This window comes from Chiroxiphia lanceolata, chromosome Z (assembly GCF_009829145.1).
Source record: "Chiroxiphia lanceolata isolate bChiLan1 chromosome Z, bChiLan1.pri, whole genome shotgun sequence".
Taxonomy (NCBI): domain Eukaryota; kingdom Metazoa; phylum Chordata; class Aves; order Passeriformes; family Pipridae; genus Chiroxiphia; species Chiroxiphia lanceolata.
In genome coordinates, this window is record NC_045671.1 from 12,143,833 (window position 1) to 12,163,161 (window position 19,329).

General features: G+C 41.8%; 1 protein-coding gene across 1 annotated transcript; it reads right to left on the reverse strand.

Moving 5' to 3' along the window:
• Positions 1 to 809: 809 nt before the first annotated feature.
• CCL28 (C-C motif chemokine ligand 28) lies at positions 810 to 12,927 on the reverse strand. The gene is made up of 3 exons (XM_032675764.1): positions 12,805 to 12,927; positions 2,366 to 2,492; positions 810 to 1,649 (listed from the first exon to the last, which is right to left on the reverse strand). The coding sequence occupies exons 1-3, from the start codon at positions 12,866 to 12,868 to the stop codon at positions 1,493 to 1,495; spliced, it is 348 nt and encodes a 115-aa protein (XP_032531655.1). The 5' UTR covers positions 12,869 to 12,927; the 3' UTR covers positions 810 to 1,492.
• Between the last annotated feature and the right edge of the window lie 6,402 nt (positions 12,928 to 19,329).

Here is a 19,329-nt window from a genome sequence, read left to right on the forward strand (position 1 = left end):
CTGCTGGCAGGCAGAGGATGGAGCTATGTTATCTGGGGTACACAATATGCCCTAGAATCTGGAATAAGAGTTAGATGAGTTACCTCATCCCTGTTGGGAGGCTGTTGGCTCATAAGGAAAGATAATTGGTTTATCTGTTTTGGAAGGAGTCAAGTTTCTTTCACCAGATTTGCATTTGTTGCAGTGTACTACTTATCTCTAGTGACCTTGCTACAGATGTTCCTTTTGGTTTTTTTTAGGGAACGTACCAGCAGCTGTTTCTGTCCCCTGTCATTGGCCTTGCCGTCTCCTATGCTTTGCAGTATGTAGTTAGACATAACAATTACAAAACAAACACAGAGGAGCTAATTTAAGTCGAATGCAGTGAATGAAAAAAACAGTAATTATTAGGGGAAGAGGAGGAAGAACAGAATTATACTGCTATATTATGTAATTTTTGGCTCCCTCAGTGTGTGCATTCTATGGCACTTACTCTTTTTAAGACCTTTCTTAACCCTCATTTGCTGCTGTCTGTGTATGTGTCGCTGAGGAGAAGTGCTTTTGACTGAGCTGGCTCTGTGGAAATTCTAAGTTAGTTTTGAAGTTTCCGTGGAAGGAGGGAGGGAATCAGAGACTGTGACAGTGTCACAGGAGACAGGCAGTGCCATGCAGTGGGAGAGAGGCTATGGAAGTGGGTAGTCAGGTTGTCATCATTGCTAGTCTTCAAAGAAAGACCTTGGTGGACATGTGTAATCCTCAATACTAATGATGAGAAATTCGGCAAAGAGGGTAGGAAGGACCCAGCTGAAGGATCTGAATAGGGAATTGAATGAACAAAAGCAATAGAGATGATCTTTGTTGCATAGCTTTGCATGCCACACTTTGAGTCCTATGAACAGGCTCAGATATTATCACTGCAATGATATTTCATGATAGTAACAGCTGGGAGCAGATAATAGGTAAAAGACACATGGTTTTACCTGTACCTGTTTGGAATAGGTAAAAGACACATGGTTTTGGCCAACTTAAACTGAAAGTATCTGAAAAGGTATCTGTAAAACTATGTAAAATGAAGAAAGAAATAAGATTAATGTCTGGAAGAATAGAAACAAGACAGGTAACAGCACAAAGATGACAGGGAAGAATAACTATTTTTGGGATAGGACTGGAAAAAATGGAGGAATAAGAAGGAACAGCATACTACCATGTTAAAATAGAAATCATAGGGGAGGTTTCCATGAAAGCAGAGCGGGAGAGAGGAGAATCTAAATCTGCCAATAGATCTAGGAGGTGCAGAGACTTGCTACAAGACATTGCCTTTGTCATTTGTCTGGTAATCTGATCAGCATTGTTCTGAGTACCAGTGATGTTTTCTGCCTCTGCTTTCTCTAGCACATAGACATTTAGAAAGTCATTTTAATGCTACAATCATCCATCGTTGATGAAATCTGGTGTCTCTGTTCACAGTGCCGTATGCCACAGGTATCTTCATCACAGGGCTTGCTTCATCATGCTACTGTTTCTGTCCTTTCTTTTTAGTAATTCTCGTTCTTCTCTGCTTTCTAACATGAAGTTTTCTTCTGTGAATCTTGTGGTTCATCTTCTTCATCCATTTTTTAACTTTTTTAATCCGTGGACTCACACAGAACTTTTTGCCTTCTATATAGAGACTGACAGAGAAAAAACTGGTTGTCAGTTTCAAAGAAAAGATGTAAACCCTCCAACTTTTTAAAATTACCATACTTAGCACTCACCTATGAAGTCAGACTTGATTAATTATAAATTATATTTTATACTGTGTTTATTAACTTTTTTTTTTAGTTTCAAATAAGTCAAAGTCAGGATCTAAGTTTTACATGATTAAACTTATCTTCCAAAATCTGAAAAAAAGCTTTACTACTTCAATGCAAAAAGAACCACAGTGCAAAGCAGTACATTTCTATTGCAAATAAATAAGTAGGCCACTCTATAATTATTATTATTGTCATTACTACCATGCAAAAGTCTAGCAAATGTACCAATTTAACCCAAACAATGTGATATTGTACCAGAAATAAAATTAGAAATAGCTTATGTACAAAAGCAAAGCTTATTTAATGAGTTTAGGCAAGGTTTTTTAGGGGATTAATAATTGGAAAAAACAGAGAAGTCTTAAGGTGCATGAATAGTTTTTCAGTTCTGAAAATAAAGTGAGAGTCTACGTGCAGGCTGAATAATGATCAATATTATACTGAAAAAGAAATTCAATTTTACCAAAAAAATTTAAATAGCACAAGGAAAGACAGTTCTTAAATCACAAACAATGGTGTTTTCATTGAATTTGTATTAGTTTTCCAAGATTATACTTAACTCCCTTTCCCAGAAAAGGACTCAAAATATTCCTTACATAACAGCTTCTAGGTGACACAGGCCATCAGCTTTCTGGATTTCAAACCTCTCCACTCTTCGGAGAATTCCTTTGGGAATTTCTTCTGTAATCTTTGTGCAACAGTTAAAGGCCCCAGGAAACAAAGCTAAAAAGTGTAGTAACAATGTTAGAAAGAACAGAGATATGAAGGGGACAAGTCATAGTTTGACTGCACATAATCCCATAGGAGTTGAGATTGGAAGGGACCTCTGCAAGTCATTGGGTCCAGCCCCCTGCTCAAGCAGGGCCACCTGGTCCCTGGGTCCTGCTTAAGCTCTGCCCCTGATAACGTGGTTGGCATAACTAACACCATTTTACGAGGTGAGCAGCCATTCTGTGACCAAGCAAGTCATGTGTTCATGCCCCTTCCCTCATTGTCAGACCCCAAAGATCCTATGAACCAAGCAGACAAACCAAGCAGATTTCCACTTCCCTTCCCTACCGCCCCCCCGCATGTACTGCTGTCTGCCATCATTCCTCTCCAGATGCAGGACTTTGCGTTTCCCCTTGTTAACTACATGAGATTCCTCTCTGCCCATTTCAACGTCAATAAAACCGTGTGGTGCATCAGCTAGTGCTCCCAGTATTTTATCTTTTGCAAAACATGCCACAGGCACATTCTCTTCCATCATCCAGGTCATTAATTAAGATGTCGAACAGTATTGGTCCCTGGGGTTTGTGCCACTGAACACAAACCTCTGGACCTGGTCCTTCCTCCAGTTTTCAGTCTGCCTCACTATTCAGTCATCTATCCTATACTTTGTCAGCTTGTCTATGATGATATTACAGGAGAGAGCATCAAAGCCTTTACTGAAGTCAAGGGACACAACATCACTGCTGTCCTCTTGACCAGTGAGCTGGTCAACTCATTGAAGAAAGTCACCAGGTCAGTACAATGTAATCTCCCCTTCATATATCCATGCTGACTACTCCTGATCACTGTTTTGTCCTTCAGGTCTTTCAGAATCCTTTCTTGGAAGATTTTCTTCATCACCTTCCCAGGGACTGAGATGAGGTTGGCCAGTTTGTCCTGTGGCCTTATGTAGGTCTGGGTTTTAAAAGTGCTCCCTAATTTGGTCTTCCTCCACTGCTAGTATGTCATCCTTGTTCTAGACTTTCCCTCTCAGGGACCTGAGATTCTTAAAGGCCAGTCTGAATGGTAAAGAGTAAGGCAAAAAAAGTGTTGAGCACCTCAGCCTTATCCATGTAATTTGTCACCAGTTGCTCTGTCCTGTTTAGCAGTGGGTTCACATATTTGCTCCTCTTTCTTTTACTATTTATCTACTTGTGGAATACTTTATTACACATCACATCCCTTGACAGACTCAGCTCCAGGTCAGTCTTGTCTTTGTCTTTCATAACCCCATTCCTGCATATTATATAACAACTATATGACTCCACCTGGGTCACCTGCCCCTGCCTCCACCCCTTTGTTCCTTACTTTGTTTTTATGTTCAGGTTTAGTTAGAAGCTCTGAGCACATCCATGCAGGCCTCTTGACACACTGCTTAGTTTTTTGTTTGTCAGGGCAGATCTTTCTAGAGCTTGGAAGGGCCCTTGAACATCCACCTGCTCTGCTCAACTCTCTCTTATCTAGGACCATATTCCATGGAATTCTTCCAAACAGGTCTCTGAAGAGACTGTAAATCTGCTCTCATTAAATCCAGGGCTGTGATCTTGCTTTTTTGCCCTGCTCCCTTCTCCTAGGATCCCAAACTCCACCATCTTATGGATTCTGTAGCCAATGCTGCCTCTGATTTCATGTGCCTGACTGGGTTTGCCTTGTTTGTAAGTATCTGGTCCAGCTGAGTGCTTTTCCTTGCTAGTTCCTTGATTACTTGTGGTGGAAGATGTCATCAATGCACTTGAAAAAGCTTGTGGATTGCTTGAGCAATTGCTTTAGCTGTATTGCTCTTCCAGCAGATATCAGGGTGCTTAAAGTGCTCCATGAAGATGAGGGCCTGTGAATCTGAAGATTGAGGAAGGCCTCAGCTGCATCTTCCTGGTGAGGAGGTCTATAGCAGGCACCTGCTACCAAGTCACCCATGTTGGTCTCCTCACTAATCCTGACCTGTGACCTCTCTGTTGGCTCATCATCCATTCCCAGGCAGAGCTCCATGCACTCCTGCTGCTCTCTTGCATAAAGGCCAGCTTCCTCTCCTTGCCTTCCAGCCTGCTCTTCCTGAAAGCCCGTATTCCTCAGCTGCAGCACAGCAGTCATGTGAGTCATCCCACCACTCACCCCAGTGAGCTACCAGCCCTGTACCTGCAGACAGACTTCAGAGTCCTGTTTGCTCCCCATGCTGTTAGTTGAAGGGCATTTCAAAGTGGTGTCAAGGGTTAATTATCTTTACAGCTTATGAGATACCATCCTCTCAGCTCCTCCCACAAGAGAGATTGGTGGTTTTGTTGTTTCAAGAACAATTTATTTTACCTCTCTTTGTGCACACATATGTAAAGGCTTGTTACAGTAAAATAAAAATAATTTTAAAATATTTAGAATCATAGAATCAACCTGGTTGGAAAAGACCTCTGAGATCATCAAATCCAACCCTTGATCCAACACCACTGTGGTTACTAGACCATGGCACTAAGTGCCATATCCAGTCTCATCTTAAAAACCTCCAGGGGTGGTGAACCCACCACCTCCCTGGGCAGCCCATTCCAATGCCTGATTACCCTCTCTGTAAAAAATTTCTTCCTAATATCCAACCTAAACTTCCCCTGGCAGAGCTTAAGACCATGCTCTCTTGTTCTCCTGCTGATTGCCTGGGAGAAGAGACCAACCCCCACCTGGCTACAACGTCCTTTCAGGAAGTTCTAGAGAGTGAGGAGGTCTCCCCTGAGCCTCCTGTTCTCCAGGCTGAACAAGCCCAGCTCCCTCAGCCTCTCCTCATAGAACTTGTGCTCGAGTCCCTTCCCCAGCCTTGTTGCTCTTCTCTGGACCTGCTCCAGCACCTCAATATCCTTCCTGATCTGAGGGGCCCAGAACTGGACACAGCACTGGAGGTGTGGCCTCACCAGCGCTGAGTCCAGGGGAAGAATCACTTCCCTGGTCCTGCTGGCCACACTGTTCCTGATCCAGGTCAGGATGCCATTGGCCTTCTTGGCCACCTGGGCACACTGCTGGCTCATGTTCAGCTTCCTGTCAAAATTATTTTAATTTTTTTGAAGAAGATCACCAAGATTAATGACAGAGAAAGTGTCAGGAATATAATTTAAAAGATCTGCCTTGTGAGGTAGAATCAGGGCCATTTTCTTGTTATCTTTTAGAAATTATTAATGCTGTTGCTGGGATTTGTGTTTTCTTTTGCCTCAAGGACTCCCATGCCTGAATGTGTCTCCACTAGGGAATAATCTGCTGAATTTTTTCCTGGTTGCTAATACCATCTTGAAAATAAAAAGTCACTGAACTTTAAAAAGCAGATTGTAATTCAAGGTAGTTTGTGTGTGGGGGGGTTGTGTTTTTTTAAAGACAAATACTAACATCTTGGTATTTGATTTTCTCTGTGCTGGCACAGAAAGGAATTTCCTCCATCAGCTCAAGGACAAACAAAGCTATATTGCTTAGAGATTTACCCAGGATGAAGGTCTCAAGATTAAATCTGTGTTTCAAAGTGAGCACAGCAAGGACTCCTGTGTCCCAGACCATGAACTAATCTGGGAGAAGTGGGGAGAGTGTTCTTCCTATTTGTTTGAATTTTTTTCCTAGCCATGCTGTCGCCTAAGTAATCATTTAGCTTTGAGCACAAGACTCACAGCAATAGAAAAAAAGACAGAGAATGAATTTCAGTTCCTGTAAGCAGGAGATAAGAAGTCTCTTCAAAATTTTTCCTGTATGCAAGAAGACTGTGTTCTCTGGTCCTGACAAGAGTGCTTGCTGAGTGCTGGAATAACAGATGCTAGCACAGCTGTAGAAGTGAGTTTGAGCAGCAGGCAGGGGAGCAGGAGTTGCTGGAGAGCAGTCACACTGTCCACTGCAGCTTGCAGGGGGGGCTTTTGTACCTGCGGGGCTGATGACAGACTCCTGGGATTTCACAGTCAGAAGGGAGGGTGAAAGACAGCAACTGACTTAGCATTTGTCTCCTCAACAACCCAGAGAGAAGGACTATAAATAATCACGTGGTCCAGAAGGACTAATTAATTGTTGAGCATTACCTGTGTAATTTCCCTGTTGTCCTTTGCTTTTCTCTCTTCAACGCCATACTTCTTGTGAAGCCAATTAATTGATGTTCACAAATGGAAATTCAGCTCATTGAACACCACTAAGTGTAAGTTTTTTTCTGAGGCCTCAAGGCAGCATTGGTAACACTAAAGTATAAATTTTTATTGTTGCTTGTCAGCTCCTGACAGAAGGATTATGCTGGATGAAAACTCAAGGAAGGGTAATTATATGTTGAACTCTATCTGAGGTTGCCTGCTGTGCTTTTTGGAGAGATCTATTCCTGTTCTTTTTTGGGTTCTAGTAAACTAAAATACCTGGCAAGGCCAGCACTGCCAGCTCCCGTGGAATGGCTGGATATTAGCAGGAAGTGTTAGGGAGAGCCAGCTGTCCTCTGAACTGTGGCTCAATTGTTTTTGCTGATGCTTAGCTACCATCTCTTGCTCCTATCCTACTTTATGTTTAAAAACATCGCTTGTTTTGATCTGATTACTCAGATCTAAACCATCAGTATTGCACTTTACAGTGTAACCTTTGAACCGGAGCATTAAAGCCACTGACATCCAGTTCACACAGTTGTACAAAAGCTATGCCTTGCGACGTGAGCACGGGTAGCAGACTGCATGTGAAATAGTCAATACACCAAGAGAAATTCTCTGTATCGTGTAAGCAAGGTGGTGCTTATGTTCTTGCTAAAGAGACAAAAGTGTTTCTTATGGAGATTGAGAGGCTGCTAGTAACTTTTTATTGGAGATGTGTGCCTGGAGAGGCTTCTTTCTTTCATTGGTATCTACTCCTCAAAGAATTGTGATCTGCACTAGTTTTTTTAATGAAAAAGAAGCTGTCTCTTTTTTTGGTTTTGTTCTGTGCGTGAAAGTGCAGCTACAAATGGAAAATAGAAATTAATCTTTGAATCACAGATGAATGCATGGCACTGGGGACTTCCTGTGCCCAGGGGACAGGGAACATGACAGTGTCATCAGCAACCTTCTGCTGACAGCGTCATTTGTGATAACTGGTACCTTTTTACATGGGAGCCAGTTTTAAAAGTGATTTTTTTTTTTTTCCTGGGTGTGAAGAATGATTAGAGCAGTGAGCCAAGGAATTGCTGTATTTCCCCAGAGCCCAGGAGAGCTGATGCTACTCTCCTGGAGCACTGAGCCATCCTGCAGCTCCATTATTACTCCAACTTCACTCTAATCCTGCAAATGCAAACAAAGCAGGAGGTAATAAGCAAAGCTAATGATTTCTTCCCAACCCAATATCATAATTTTTTGTGGTTTCATCGTTTAAGTCAAGGTTATTAGTAATCATTAATCTAAACGGTAGTTAAAAGGAAAGAACTGTGGTTTTCCACATGGGTGGCCCTTCATGTGCCATTTATCAGTCAGTGAGATTTTTTCAGTGCTGTCCATTTCATTTGTTTCTGTGGCTCAGTGGCACAATCAGAAATACACAGCAGCTTACCGAAAATTATTTAGACCTGTTGTCTAACACTGAGCCTCTTTAACCAGCAGCTGAGGAAAGGACCAACAAGCTTAGTGATGGATCTTGAGACAGGTCCCCTCAGGGATTGCTCTGTTGTTATTTCAGCAGGTGGTATTATCTGTTTTGGTATTTTTTTCCCTGGGAACTCTTGACAGGGAAAGACCTATTGGTTTTTAAGTTATTTAGCACATTTGGAGAAAACCCCAAAACCACTTAATTTGTTTCTCAACAAAAAAAATCCCTAAAATTTTTAATTATTTTTAAACAGCACTTGTTGTTCAAGGAATGTAGCACATGAACTTAATTTAAACTTCCCATGGTGGCTTGTTTTCTTGGAAGTCTGTCAAATCTTTGTGTCACTTTCTTAAGGCTGAAAGAATCCAAAGCGGTTGGCATTTAGAGATTAGTGTTTTCATCTTCATTCAGATAGACCTGTTTAAAGCTGTTCTATTAAAATGTTGCTCCTAAATGTAGAAGATCCCCAAAGACTGTGAGAGTCAGTGAGTTTCAATTGATGTGATGGGGCTCTGGGGTCTTCAGGACATGGACCTGCTGCAGCGAGTCCAGAAGAGGCCACAAAGATGATCAGAGGGCTGGAGCACTTCTATAAGGAAAGGCTGAAAGAGTTGGGGTTGTTCAGCCTGGAGAAGAGAAGGCTCCAGGGACACCTAATTGCAGTCTTCCAGTACCTAAGGCAGAATGGCGGGTTTACATTAGATGTTAGGAATTAGATGTTAGGAATTAGATGTTAGGAAGAAATTCTTTACTCTGAGGATGGTGAGACAATGGAACAAGTTGCCCAGAGAAGTTGTGGATGCCCCATCTCTGGAAGTGTTCAGGGCCAGGCTGTATGGGGCCCTGGGCAACCTGGTCAGTGGAAGGTGTCCCTGCCCAGGGCAGCAGGGATCTAGATGATTTTTAAGGTCCTTTCCAACCCAAACCATTCTATGATGGAAGTGGAGTACTTCAGAGTGAAGCACAGTGAAAACAAAGCATCTGATGGTACGAGACCTCTGTGAGTACTATTCATACATAATGTGTCTTTACACTTGAGTTGATCAATATCAAGTCTCTTTGACTGCCTGAAGTTTCTTTTTCCATTTCCTATTTGCTACCTGGCCAAACTTAGTCCACAGAAACTTTTCTCATCCCTCTGCTTCACTTTTTTCATTGTCATTCTCAAACTTGAGAGCCACACGTTAATCAGTTGAGGAAGGCTGCGTCTTGTAGGGTTCAGGCAAGAAATATTAAAAGCAATTATTGCTGCTTTAGGCAGGACCTGTACAGCTCTTTTCTTCACAAGTTTCGCTCCAGCAGTTAGTGTTTTGACCAGGCCATTGGTGTTCCCTCCTGAACTCTGCTGGCAGCACAGAGGAGACTGTCAGTACTGCTGGCAGAGCTCCCCATTAACCTTTTTGCATTGGCTGTGACCCATGGACTGCTGAGTGAAAGGCCATGGTAGTTTTATGTGACCAAAAACCAAGAATAATAGTTCTGGAATTTACACAAACTAAGGTAGCCCAGCAAATATGCATAATGTTACTGAGCAGGACGGGTTCCCCCAAAGCATAAATCTTAGGCATTTGCTGTTTCTATGCTGAAATGTGAGACCTGCCACTAATGTGCCTCAAGTTCACGCTGAACTGATGCAGCTCTGCACCCATTGCACAACTTTGGCACACCTGTGCTATTAGCTGCAGGCATTAGTGTTTCCCAATGGAATTCTTTTGTGGTTACAAAATAGCCTTTTTACATCTGGAGGAACAAAGCAAAACAAAACAATTTGCATTGATTAATTTGATTAATATCTTGCTTAGCCAGAACATGGAAAGTGTTGATATGCTCCAGTATCAATACAGCCACAGGCAAGTTTCAGCCCTAAATCCCATGTTGTTGGCTTATGAACGTAGAATCCAGGCTCTGCCCTTGGAGGGAAATCTACTATCACATTGCCTACACTTTAAATTACTGTAAGGCAGCTCATTTAGTATTCATTTGCTCATGAAGCTGTCAGAAAACGTTCCTTTCATTTGAAACAAACTCGAGGCTATTTTAAGAGTTCAGCACCTCAAGGTAGGTCTTTTCAGCTTAACCTAATGCACACCAGTAACTATTTCATTGTGCAGAAGGCTCTGATCCTGGTTGTCAGGTGAACAAAGTGGAGTGCTAGAATCCTTGACAAATGTAGCATAGCTGCAGTCTGTTAAAACAAGGAGGTTGCTTAATAGCTGGACTTGAGAGGGGAACTCAAATGCTGAAAAATGCACTAGTGCATCCTACTAGTGCAATTAAAGCACAATTCTGAGAGATGAAAAAGGATAGAACAGTTTCTAACCTATAACTCTAAATCAAATATAATTAATAATGTATAAATCTATAAATCATACTATATAATTCTGTGGCAAAGAATAAATACAAATGAAGTTACGCAGTGATGCTTTTCCTGTTTTGCTATGAGGACTGCTGTTAATACGGACATTTTCAGGGCTGGCAGAATGACTGGAGATAGACAGATGAGTATTTCATACACATCAGGATTGTCAGATTGGTCTTTGTCCATCAAATAATGATCAGCTTCCAAGCTCTCTGTCCCTGTACAACATCCTGGATGATTGTATTACAAAGCACCAAGGAAATGCAGGCTGTAAATTGGCAAAACAGAGTGTAATATTGATGTGCTCAAACAAACAGTAATATCTAGTGCCTCGCCTAGCAAAACCAAACCTCATAATGCCTTGCACTTAAGTGCAAAAAGCTGTCATGTGAATATAGATCTGTTTTTATCTATAAAGCAACACATTTTGATAACAGAGAACCCATCTCCAACACTGCACAGATCACCCTAGGTCTCACCAGACGAGCATTATTAGAATAACTTGAGTTGGATAACTGCAGATAATTCTTCTGGAAAGTCTCAGTCAGTCTTATTTAATTGTTATTCCTATGCTGTAGCATCCAACACTTGATTTAGATGCTATTACTGTGTAAGGATTACCAAATTTCTCTCTTCAAGATGAAGTACATGCAGGAGCTTCTGAAAGAGAATTTCTGTCTTCTCAAATTGAAATTCCCAAACCAACCATCTTTAAAATAAGTTCTCTTGTCCAACCTGCTGATAGTCTGTCATGCAGTGCTGCTCCCCTCACTGCAGGTATTGGCACTCTGTAAATCCCTGGCGCTAAGATGTGATTATAGAAGGCTATCAAGATTTTTTAAAGTAAAATTGCAAAAACTTCTGTCGAATTGTATTATGGGGAGTGGGGGTGGAGGAGTGGAGGTTGTGGCAGGGGAAATCCCCATCACACTCCTCAAAATAATCTTGATCTCATTTTCTGGCATTGCCTGGCCAGGCCACATTCTTTCCTGTGGCCAGGTATGGTTTTGGCCAACATACGGCTTTCCTGGCCTCTGTCAACAGCTACCACTTCACATCCACAGGCAAAGTAAACTTTTGCAAGTTTACATGTACCAGCCCAAATCTCACTTGTATATCTGTACTGTCACCCTGAAATAAATGGATGCATAATGGAGAGCCTAAGAAGCCTAAGGCTACACTGGGTTAAAGCCAAATCTAGTTCAGCTCATGGTAGGCTGTGCCTGTACCCTGACAGCTGGTTCTATCATTTAAGTATCGTTGCCAAGTATGGAGTGTGTTTGGGTGAGGAAAGTTAGGTGGTAAAGGCATTTCCCCTGTGCTAGGTGATTCAGTATAAAAGAATGTTCTAAGAGAACCTTTACTTTGACCTGTGCATGTACGTGCCAGTCCTATTGTGCAAGACCTTGCTGACTGGCTAGATCATAAATCTAGTACAAAAGCTTTCCCATGCCAGCAGGTGCAGTTGCCATTTTAACAGGATAAAGTTTTAAGGCAGATTTTGTCCATGTGTTGTGTAAATTTTTAAGGAAATTCATTATTCCTACTCCTACTGAAGCCAGTGGAGCTTGAGAAAGGTTCACGCCAAAGGATGAAGTGCTCCAGAATCTGAGTTATCTTCTCTGTGAACAGTTTTTTTAATAATAAAAATTACATTGAAAACCAAAGAATTAAAGCACAGCACTGGCCAATCTTGTTTGAATTTTTTAAAATTTTTATGGAAGTGTTATTAGATCTCCTGAATCCTCAAGACACCCTGCACTGAATGCAGAGCAAAACTGCATGCAAAACTGCTTTTCTGGTGAGAGAAATCAGTTACTTGAAGTTTGTCATAAAAAGGTTTTTGAAACCTTTGCCACCCAGGGCAATTTCACTTTAAAGCAAAAACATTAAGTGGTTCTCTAAACATATTTTCTCTGAGAAGCTTGGAAAGGAGGCATTCACACCTGAACTAGAGAGATCCTTTTGAAAAAATACTGAAATTTTACTAGGTGCTCCCTCAGGAGATCACTGCTTCTCCTTCAGCAGCTAAAATCTTTCAGCTATCTTCTTGATAATGTCTCCTACGACAAATAATTCACTTGGCTTTTTCTTGCTTAGGCCACTTCACAGAATGATAAAGTGCCCACATCTGTTGTGGAAACACTGAGTTTGCTGAGGAAATGCTCAGGTGACTCCACTGAAAATGCCAATTGCTCTGTGGAGTTAAGAGAGCCAGGTTTCACTTTTTGAATCTTCCCATGCTACAGCAGAGACCTCTAAGCTATCCACTCTGGTCCTGTACAGAGCTGCAAAGGCTCAAGCAAACACAATTCCAGGTAGACACACTTGGTGTATTTTTTTTTTCTTTAAGAGAATAAAGTATAGAAATAGATAAAATACAATTTTACTTACTCTCAGACGTCTGACTAACCGTGACTGCTAGAACAACCAAAACAGTGACTAAGTTCGTATCCATTCCTCCCAGGAGCTGTGGGAGCACAGCCACAGAGCAGGCAGCGAGCTGAGCTGCAGGACTAACACCTGACCCTACCTCCCGGCTGCTGGGGATGAACGTGGCTTAAAGCCCCACCCTGAGCAGCCGCTTGACGTTGGCTGCGTCCCGTGTGGCACTATGGACTTCAGCAGGATTCCTCTTCCCACCTGCAGACACATGGTTAAGTGTTTTGCCAGACGGGAAAATCGGCTGTATTCCACATAGGGCCCCAAGATGGTACTGCCTTACAGCCAGATCCTCACAGCCCCCATTGATGAGGCTCTTCAACAATAGAAATGCCAAGAGTAGAAATAATTCAGAAACAAGTCCTTGCGGGATTAAGGCAAAAGGAGAAAAATCCTTTGCTATTAGGTATCATCTCCATGAAGCTAAACAAGCATTGCTGTTGGCCAAACCTGCTGTGTTATAAACAGGTACAACCTCAAGGAGACCTGTGCTGTAAGGTCTGTAAGGACCCTGAGCAAGGGCCATATTATTCTTGCCACACTTGGCATTCAGCACTGGTTCAAACCTTAAAAAAACAAAGAAAGACTAGTGTGCAATCTCAGTCTGAATGGAACACTGTGGCTGTATGAGTAGCAAGCAGTTGCTGTATTCCAGCAGGCTGTCTGCACTGACCTTTCCCAGGGCTGAACCAGAAAAATGAGACAGGAAATTACCTAGGCTGCTCAACCAAGCTCATCTTTGCTCTGGCTTATTACAGCCGTCCTTACCATTCCTAAATTTCCACAGCACAGGTTAGAAGACATTGCTAACCTCAGGCACTTTAATCTATACTTACACTGTCCCAACACCAGTTTTGCAATTTCATCTAATAATAAATTAATATAGTGCAATCAACCTTTCTGGCTATCATTGTTTTACTTCATAGCTCTTGGTTTCTGCTTGACACTGTTATCTATCGGGATAAGAGACTGGGGCAAATACAGAGTACAACACTTGAAATGTTGTACTTGAAATGCAAGTCTACTGTTAAGAGGAAAAAGAGTAGATGATAATGATGTGTGCTGTTTAAAGTATGATTTCAGGGAAGTAACTTATGATGAAATCAACAAGCTGATTCATTGTCACCATTTAATTACAGTGAAAAAATCTGTATTATAAAAGCTAAACCATGATGGTCAGCACTAAAACAGCTCACAACACCTTTATTAACTTGAACCTATATAAGTACAAGACTATTAGCAGCATTAATGTTCTTCAGAGTAGCATGAAGAGGAACAAGTTAGAGTAAGAGAAATACAATAAGATAGGTGTAACTGGAGTAACATGTTAAAGGAACAGCTTCAGTCAATATTAGAATTTGTATTCCAGTCTCTGGTTGACGCTGCAAACTGGGGTGCTTTGTTTCCTTGCAGATAACCAATTAGTTTGTTCTGGCAAATGCTTCACATGGGATCTCCAGGTATAATTTTAAAAGTCTGATGCAGATTACAAAAGTATCACCACAGTGTACTATGGAGTACAGGGAGCTGTAGCAGTGATGGGGATGGAGAAAGAACCAAAGCACCCTGTGTTTCTTACGACTAGTTCCTGTATGACAAGTTTGAAGTGTTCCCAGGGGACTACTCAGACACCCACACCTGCTATGTTCTCAAAAACACAAAGCAAATACAGGTATCTGCAGGTATTTATTTTCTCTGCTGCTGGCAATAAACAACAGCACACTGAATAAAACTTATTTCTTTCAGCTTGAACTCAAGTTTTACATCTCATGTTCCCTCAGAGTTCATGGTCTCATTCATAGGTCCAAAATAAAGTAAATGGTTTTATACTTCAATGGGAAAGTACAGCAAGGAAACTATGATTGTGTCAGACCCGGAACATGCTTTTCACTTTATGGAGGCTATATAGTGTGTCAACAATTTAAAATGCTAAACTAATAGAACTAATAGAACTAAAACTAATAGAACAGGAAAAATGTAAACTGAGGAAACAAGGCTGATCTATGAGATTGAGAAATTAAAAATAAAACCAAAGTCAGAGAACAATAGCAAATATTGTGCTATGGCTCCACATGAATGTGTAGGCAGCCATCCAATATACAAAGGAAGAAGGAGCTAGCCAGAAACTCTTTTCCAAGAATTGGGCTGACATAGTTGACAGTGGCATTAGTTAGCTGAAGGAAGGCGAAGAGTTCTATTGACATATTGATTTGGATTACATTCAAAGGTCAAATCAAAGCGCTAACCTGCAGGCAGAAAGTGTTGCAAATGAGAAGCTAGTCATACGTCCATCCTGAGACACAAATTCTTGTTTTAATCTTTTCAGAAGTTCTAGCTTTTATTTGAGAATGTAAAACTGCTAGAAAGGCTAAAACTGACAGCTCTTTTAATCTGAGTCTTTAATTTTTGAGCAATGGTTAATGATTTTAACTTCTTCTACATTAATATGCATTGTAACATGATACCCTCAGTTATATATACCTTTCCCCAGTTACTCAAGTGGAGGCAAGAGTAAATGGTCCTTTTGTAACCCACTCCTTTTCATCAGACAATCTTTTGCCACAGGAGTGCTGATTACTGAGGAAGACTAAACCACTGACTCGTTTGCTAAAGCAGGATAATTCATGTCAAAACAACTTTGGATCTTTGCTGTTTCCAGCAAGACTTAATTTGATGAAGGCTTCTGACATACCGATAGATGCAAGAGGGTTATCACAGTACTTCCCATTACTCCGTAAATGATCATAATCATCAACTCACAATAATTATTTTTTTTAGCCTGGACTTGCTTAAATTATGAATAGAAGAGTTCACAAAATTATATTTTGGCCTTCCTAGCAATGTCTCCAATTTTTGTGTGGGCATCAAAATCCCAAACTGTGAACTCCTCAGATGTCCCCTATTCTGGACTGCATCGGCTGGCCCTGTGCCTACCATAAACCCCCTCACTTAAAATTCTCTGCATAACTCTCATTCAGCCTTCTGCATACCTTATCTGTGGGTAGTTTAGTTGGAAAAAAAAAAGAGTCTAGAAGAAAACTTTGAGCTGTGAACATTATAAATGGTTAATGCACTTACTAAGATGCAAGCCAGCCAGATTCAGTTCTCTGCCTGAGAAGAGGGTATGGATAGACCCAATTCCCAGGAAAACTCCCCAACAGCCAGCTAAAGCCTCAGCAGGGTGTATTTTACACTCAGCATTACACCTTTTTGCTACATAAAATCTAGAAGAAACTTGAGGTGGGACTGGAGCACCCACTTCCCTTCCGTCAGGTGAATTTACCCACAAACAGAGAATGCTGTCATGCTCCTGTGATGCTCAGCCTCCCCAGGACCCTCTGGTGCACAGAGCTGCAGCACTTCTAGGAAAAGCCGAGAGGCTTGTCCCTGTCTGTGCTGTTGCCTGGCACTTAGGGCATGGACTTCCCACTCCCTGACTGCTAAATTATGACAGAATAGGATGAAAGTTGAGTTTTTTGGAAGAATGCAGGATTTTGTTCTGAAAAAGATATTTTGGGCTTTACAGACCAATAAAACAAAAGAACCAGTTCTGGGTGCAGTGCTAAAATTGCAGAGAAATACCTCTTATTTTCCATGTTCATTTCAGTAAAATGTTCCATATGGGTATTCTGAATTCCATGGGAAGCAGCTGACACAGACAGACAGAAAGACAGAAACACACCTCACACCCCCCATTTTACCTTTTACCTGGGGGTGTCTCTGCTGGACTTAAGCTCTTACTGTGGCAGCAGCTATCACCACCAATGGAAACAGCACAGAGAAATCCTCTACCACTAGGGCACAGCAAAAAGTGATTGCTCCTGACAGGAGAGGCCAAACCAAAGGAGGAGGCATAGATGCTAACAGGGATGAGAAGCTGACTGGCATTCAAAAGAGAAGAGAAAATCTCTCTGAAGCGAGAACTATGAGGAAAACTGAGGCTGATACAAGTTCTGTGACTCTGTTCCTCTATGAAGGCAAGAAACAGATACTGCAGGGAAGATGGGCAAAAAAATATTGCAGTCTAGGGAGGTAGACACCCAAAAACCCATTACTGAAGAAGCAAGGAGTACCATTTGATAGAATGCTGTGTTAGTGTCCTGGTTAGAACAGCTGGGACCGATTCATCACTGAATGGGTATAGCCCAAACTGTGTATTCTATAGCCCTCCATGCCATTTCCCAGAAACTGTTGTCAGTAGAGGCCCGCGAGGTGGGGGGGGAATGTTCCTGAGCACCCTCATATCCTTTTATGGAATGAGCACCCTCATACCCTTTTATGGAATTCCCCGCTCTGAGGGGAGGACTGAACATTCCCACCTGAACTGGAGAGTATATAAACCTGGAGTTTCGGAACCCTTTTACCACTCGTGGGATCCAGAGGAGGACCGCAGCTCGTCGCTCTCAACCTGCAGCTCATCACCCTCGGCCGGACTACAATTACCACTTTTGGTTGGACTGCAGCAGCTCTCCCACCAGCAGGTTTTTCCCTTCTCCCTTTGCTTTGGACTCAAGGGGGGGCCCAGGTAGCACCGCTTTGTTTGTGCCCCGGGGTGCTGGGTTGTACATTTGGGCTTTTGTGGGTTAGTGCCTGTTGCTTGTCTGTGTGGTTGTACTTATTGTATTATTTTATTAAATTGTTATTCTGACTTGTAATCTCTCTTTGAGTTGGCTTGGTTTCCTCTGCTGGTTAACTTTCAGACCAGCACAGTTAGCATCTTGTTGCAGATGTTGAACCATTCTGGGAAGTCAGCCCTGAGCAGAGACCCAGGATTCCCCTCAAGAACTTTCTTCAGGACTGCCAAGGAGTACATTATTGCCAGTGAACTGGAAAGTTTGGCTTCCAATGGCATGTTCCCCTCATTTGAGATAGCCAAATTATAACCCTTCCTGTACATCCAGTATGACACTTAAGGCTGACATATTATTATGCAGCATTAGAAGATGTCCTAACCCATTGAGGCAGCGAGCAAAAGGAAAAACTGAAGAACCTTCCCTTCTCAATCTCTATATTTAAAAAAATCAATCATAATTTAGAGGACCACAAGATGGATGCTGAAGAGAAAGAATGGCAGATGCCTGATTGGTTCAGGAGAAAACCTGATGCTGAGATGCACAAGTGAGAAATAAGTAGACTGGGATTCGTTTTTCTGAATAGAACAAAGACCAGTACATCTGCATGCTTCCTTATTAGTTATAAAATAAACATATTTTCTTGACTACATAGTTTAGTCATTCTTGAAACCAAGTAAAAAATGTAAAATGGAACCATTTACATCAGTGTCCACACAGCCTCTTTCCAACTCGGCCTCCCAAGAGCCTTTGTCTTTTGTCATGACAAAGCTGAGTGCCAAAGACTAGGTTCCCCTAAGTTTTGGATGTTTATTTTTGTCGTAGGCCTTAACCAACTTTTAAATGAGGGAGTGAATCTATTATTTTGATTCCAAAAGACAAAAATCAAAATGGGGGATGGACAGAAGGTCTACGCACAAACATGTGAAAACTCATGCCCTACAGAAGCAGTACCTGACCACACACATATCAGTGCTCTGGATCAGCATGATGCTCTGTTTCTAACTTGCTTCTCCTGAGTCCTAAAAAGCTTGACGCTGGCTTTCAGGAGAAGATCTATTATGATCTCCCTATCTTTAAAAACCAACATTGCATTTATAGGGGGACAATAAAAAGTGACAAACGTTCAATGGAAATGTGTTAAATCGTTTTTAGAAAAAGGCTGTTGCTCTTTTCTACCAACACACATAAATACACAGACATTCTGTTTTGCACTTCGGCTGAAAATGTGTTTACAGTAACGGGAGACTTGCGCAGGGACAAGAACAAACATAACCTCCTGACAAGGTCATACTAACATGGGTCTGTGTGGAGCACATGCAGCGCGCTACACCAACGCATGGGGACCAGCAGTCTTGCACCACTTTTATAGGGAAAAAATGCGATTCTCTCTCTTCTCCTGACCCAAATTCACTGACCGTTACAGTAGCTTGTGAAGTCACTACCAACCATGAACTATGATCTCTTGCAGCCCTCGTTTATACCAGGAAATGAAATTTTGTCTTCTAAAACATCATGCCCTTGTGTCACATTTTTGTTATTTGGCCAGCACTTTTGTACAACTTCACATGACCTCAGATCTGGCAGGTATCAGGTAGTTGTCCGCTCACTAAGGGTATGCAATACTCTTTAGTCTTACAGAGTATATGTGGTTCCTCATTCAGAGCTGAATTCAGAGTTTCTTTAAGCCCTGTGTAGATCAAGACTTTTATGCTTCTCCTAGCCCAGGCTAAGAAATGTTAGGGTGACACTAATGAAGGATCTTTCCTTTCTGAACAGGCCCACTTACTACAAGAGTGGTGTGTTTTCACCTCAGGGTCTTGCATAAATTTCCTATCAATGCTCGTTCTGTCTCCAGAGCTGTCAGGTAGCCTGGCAGAAGTGGGGAAATTCACCATGCAAGGAG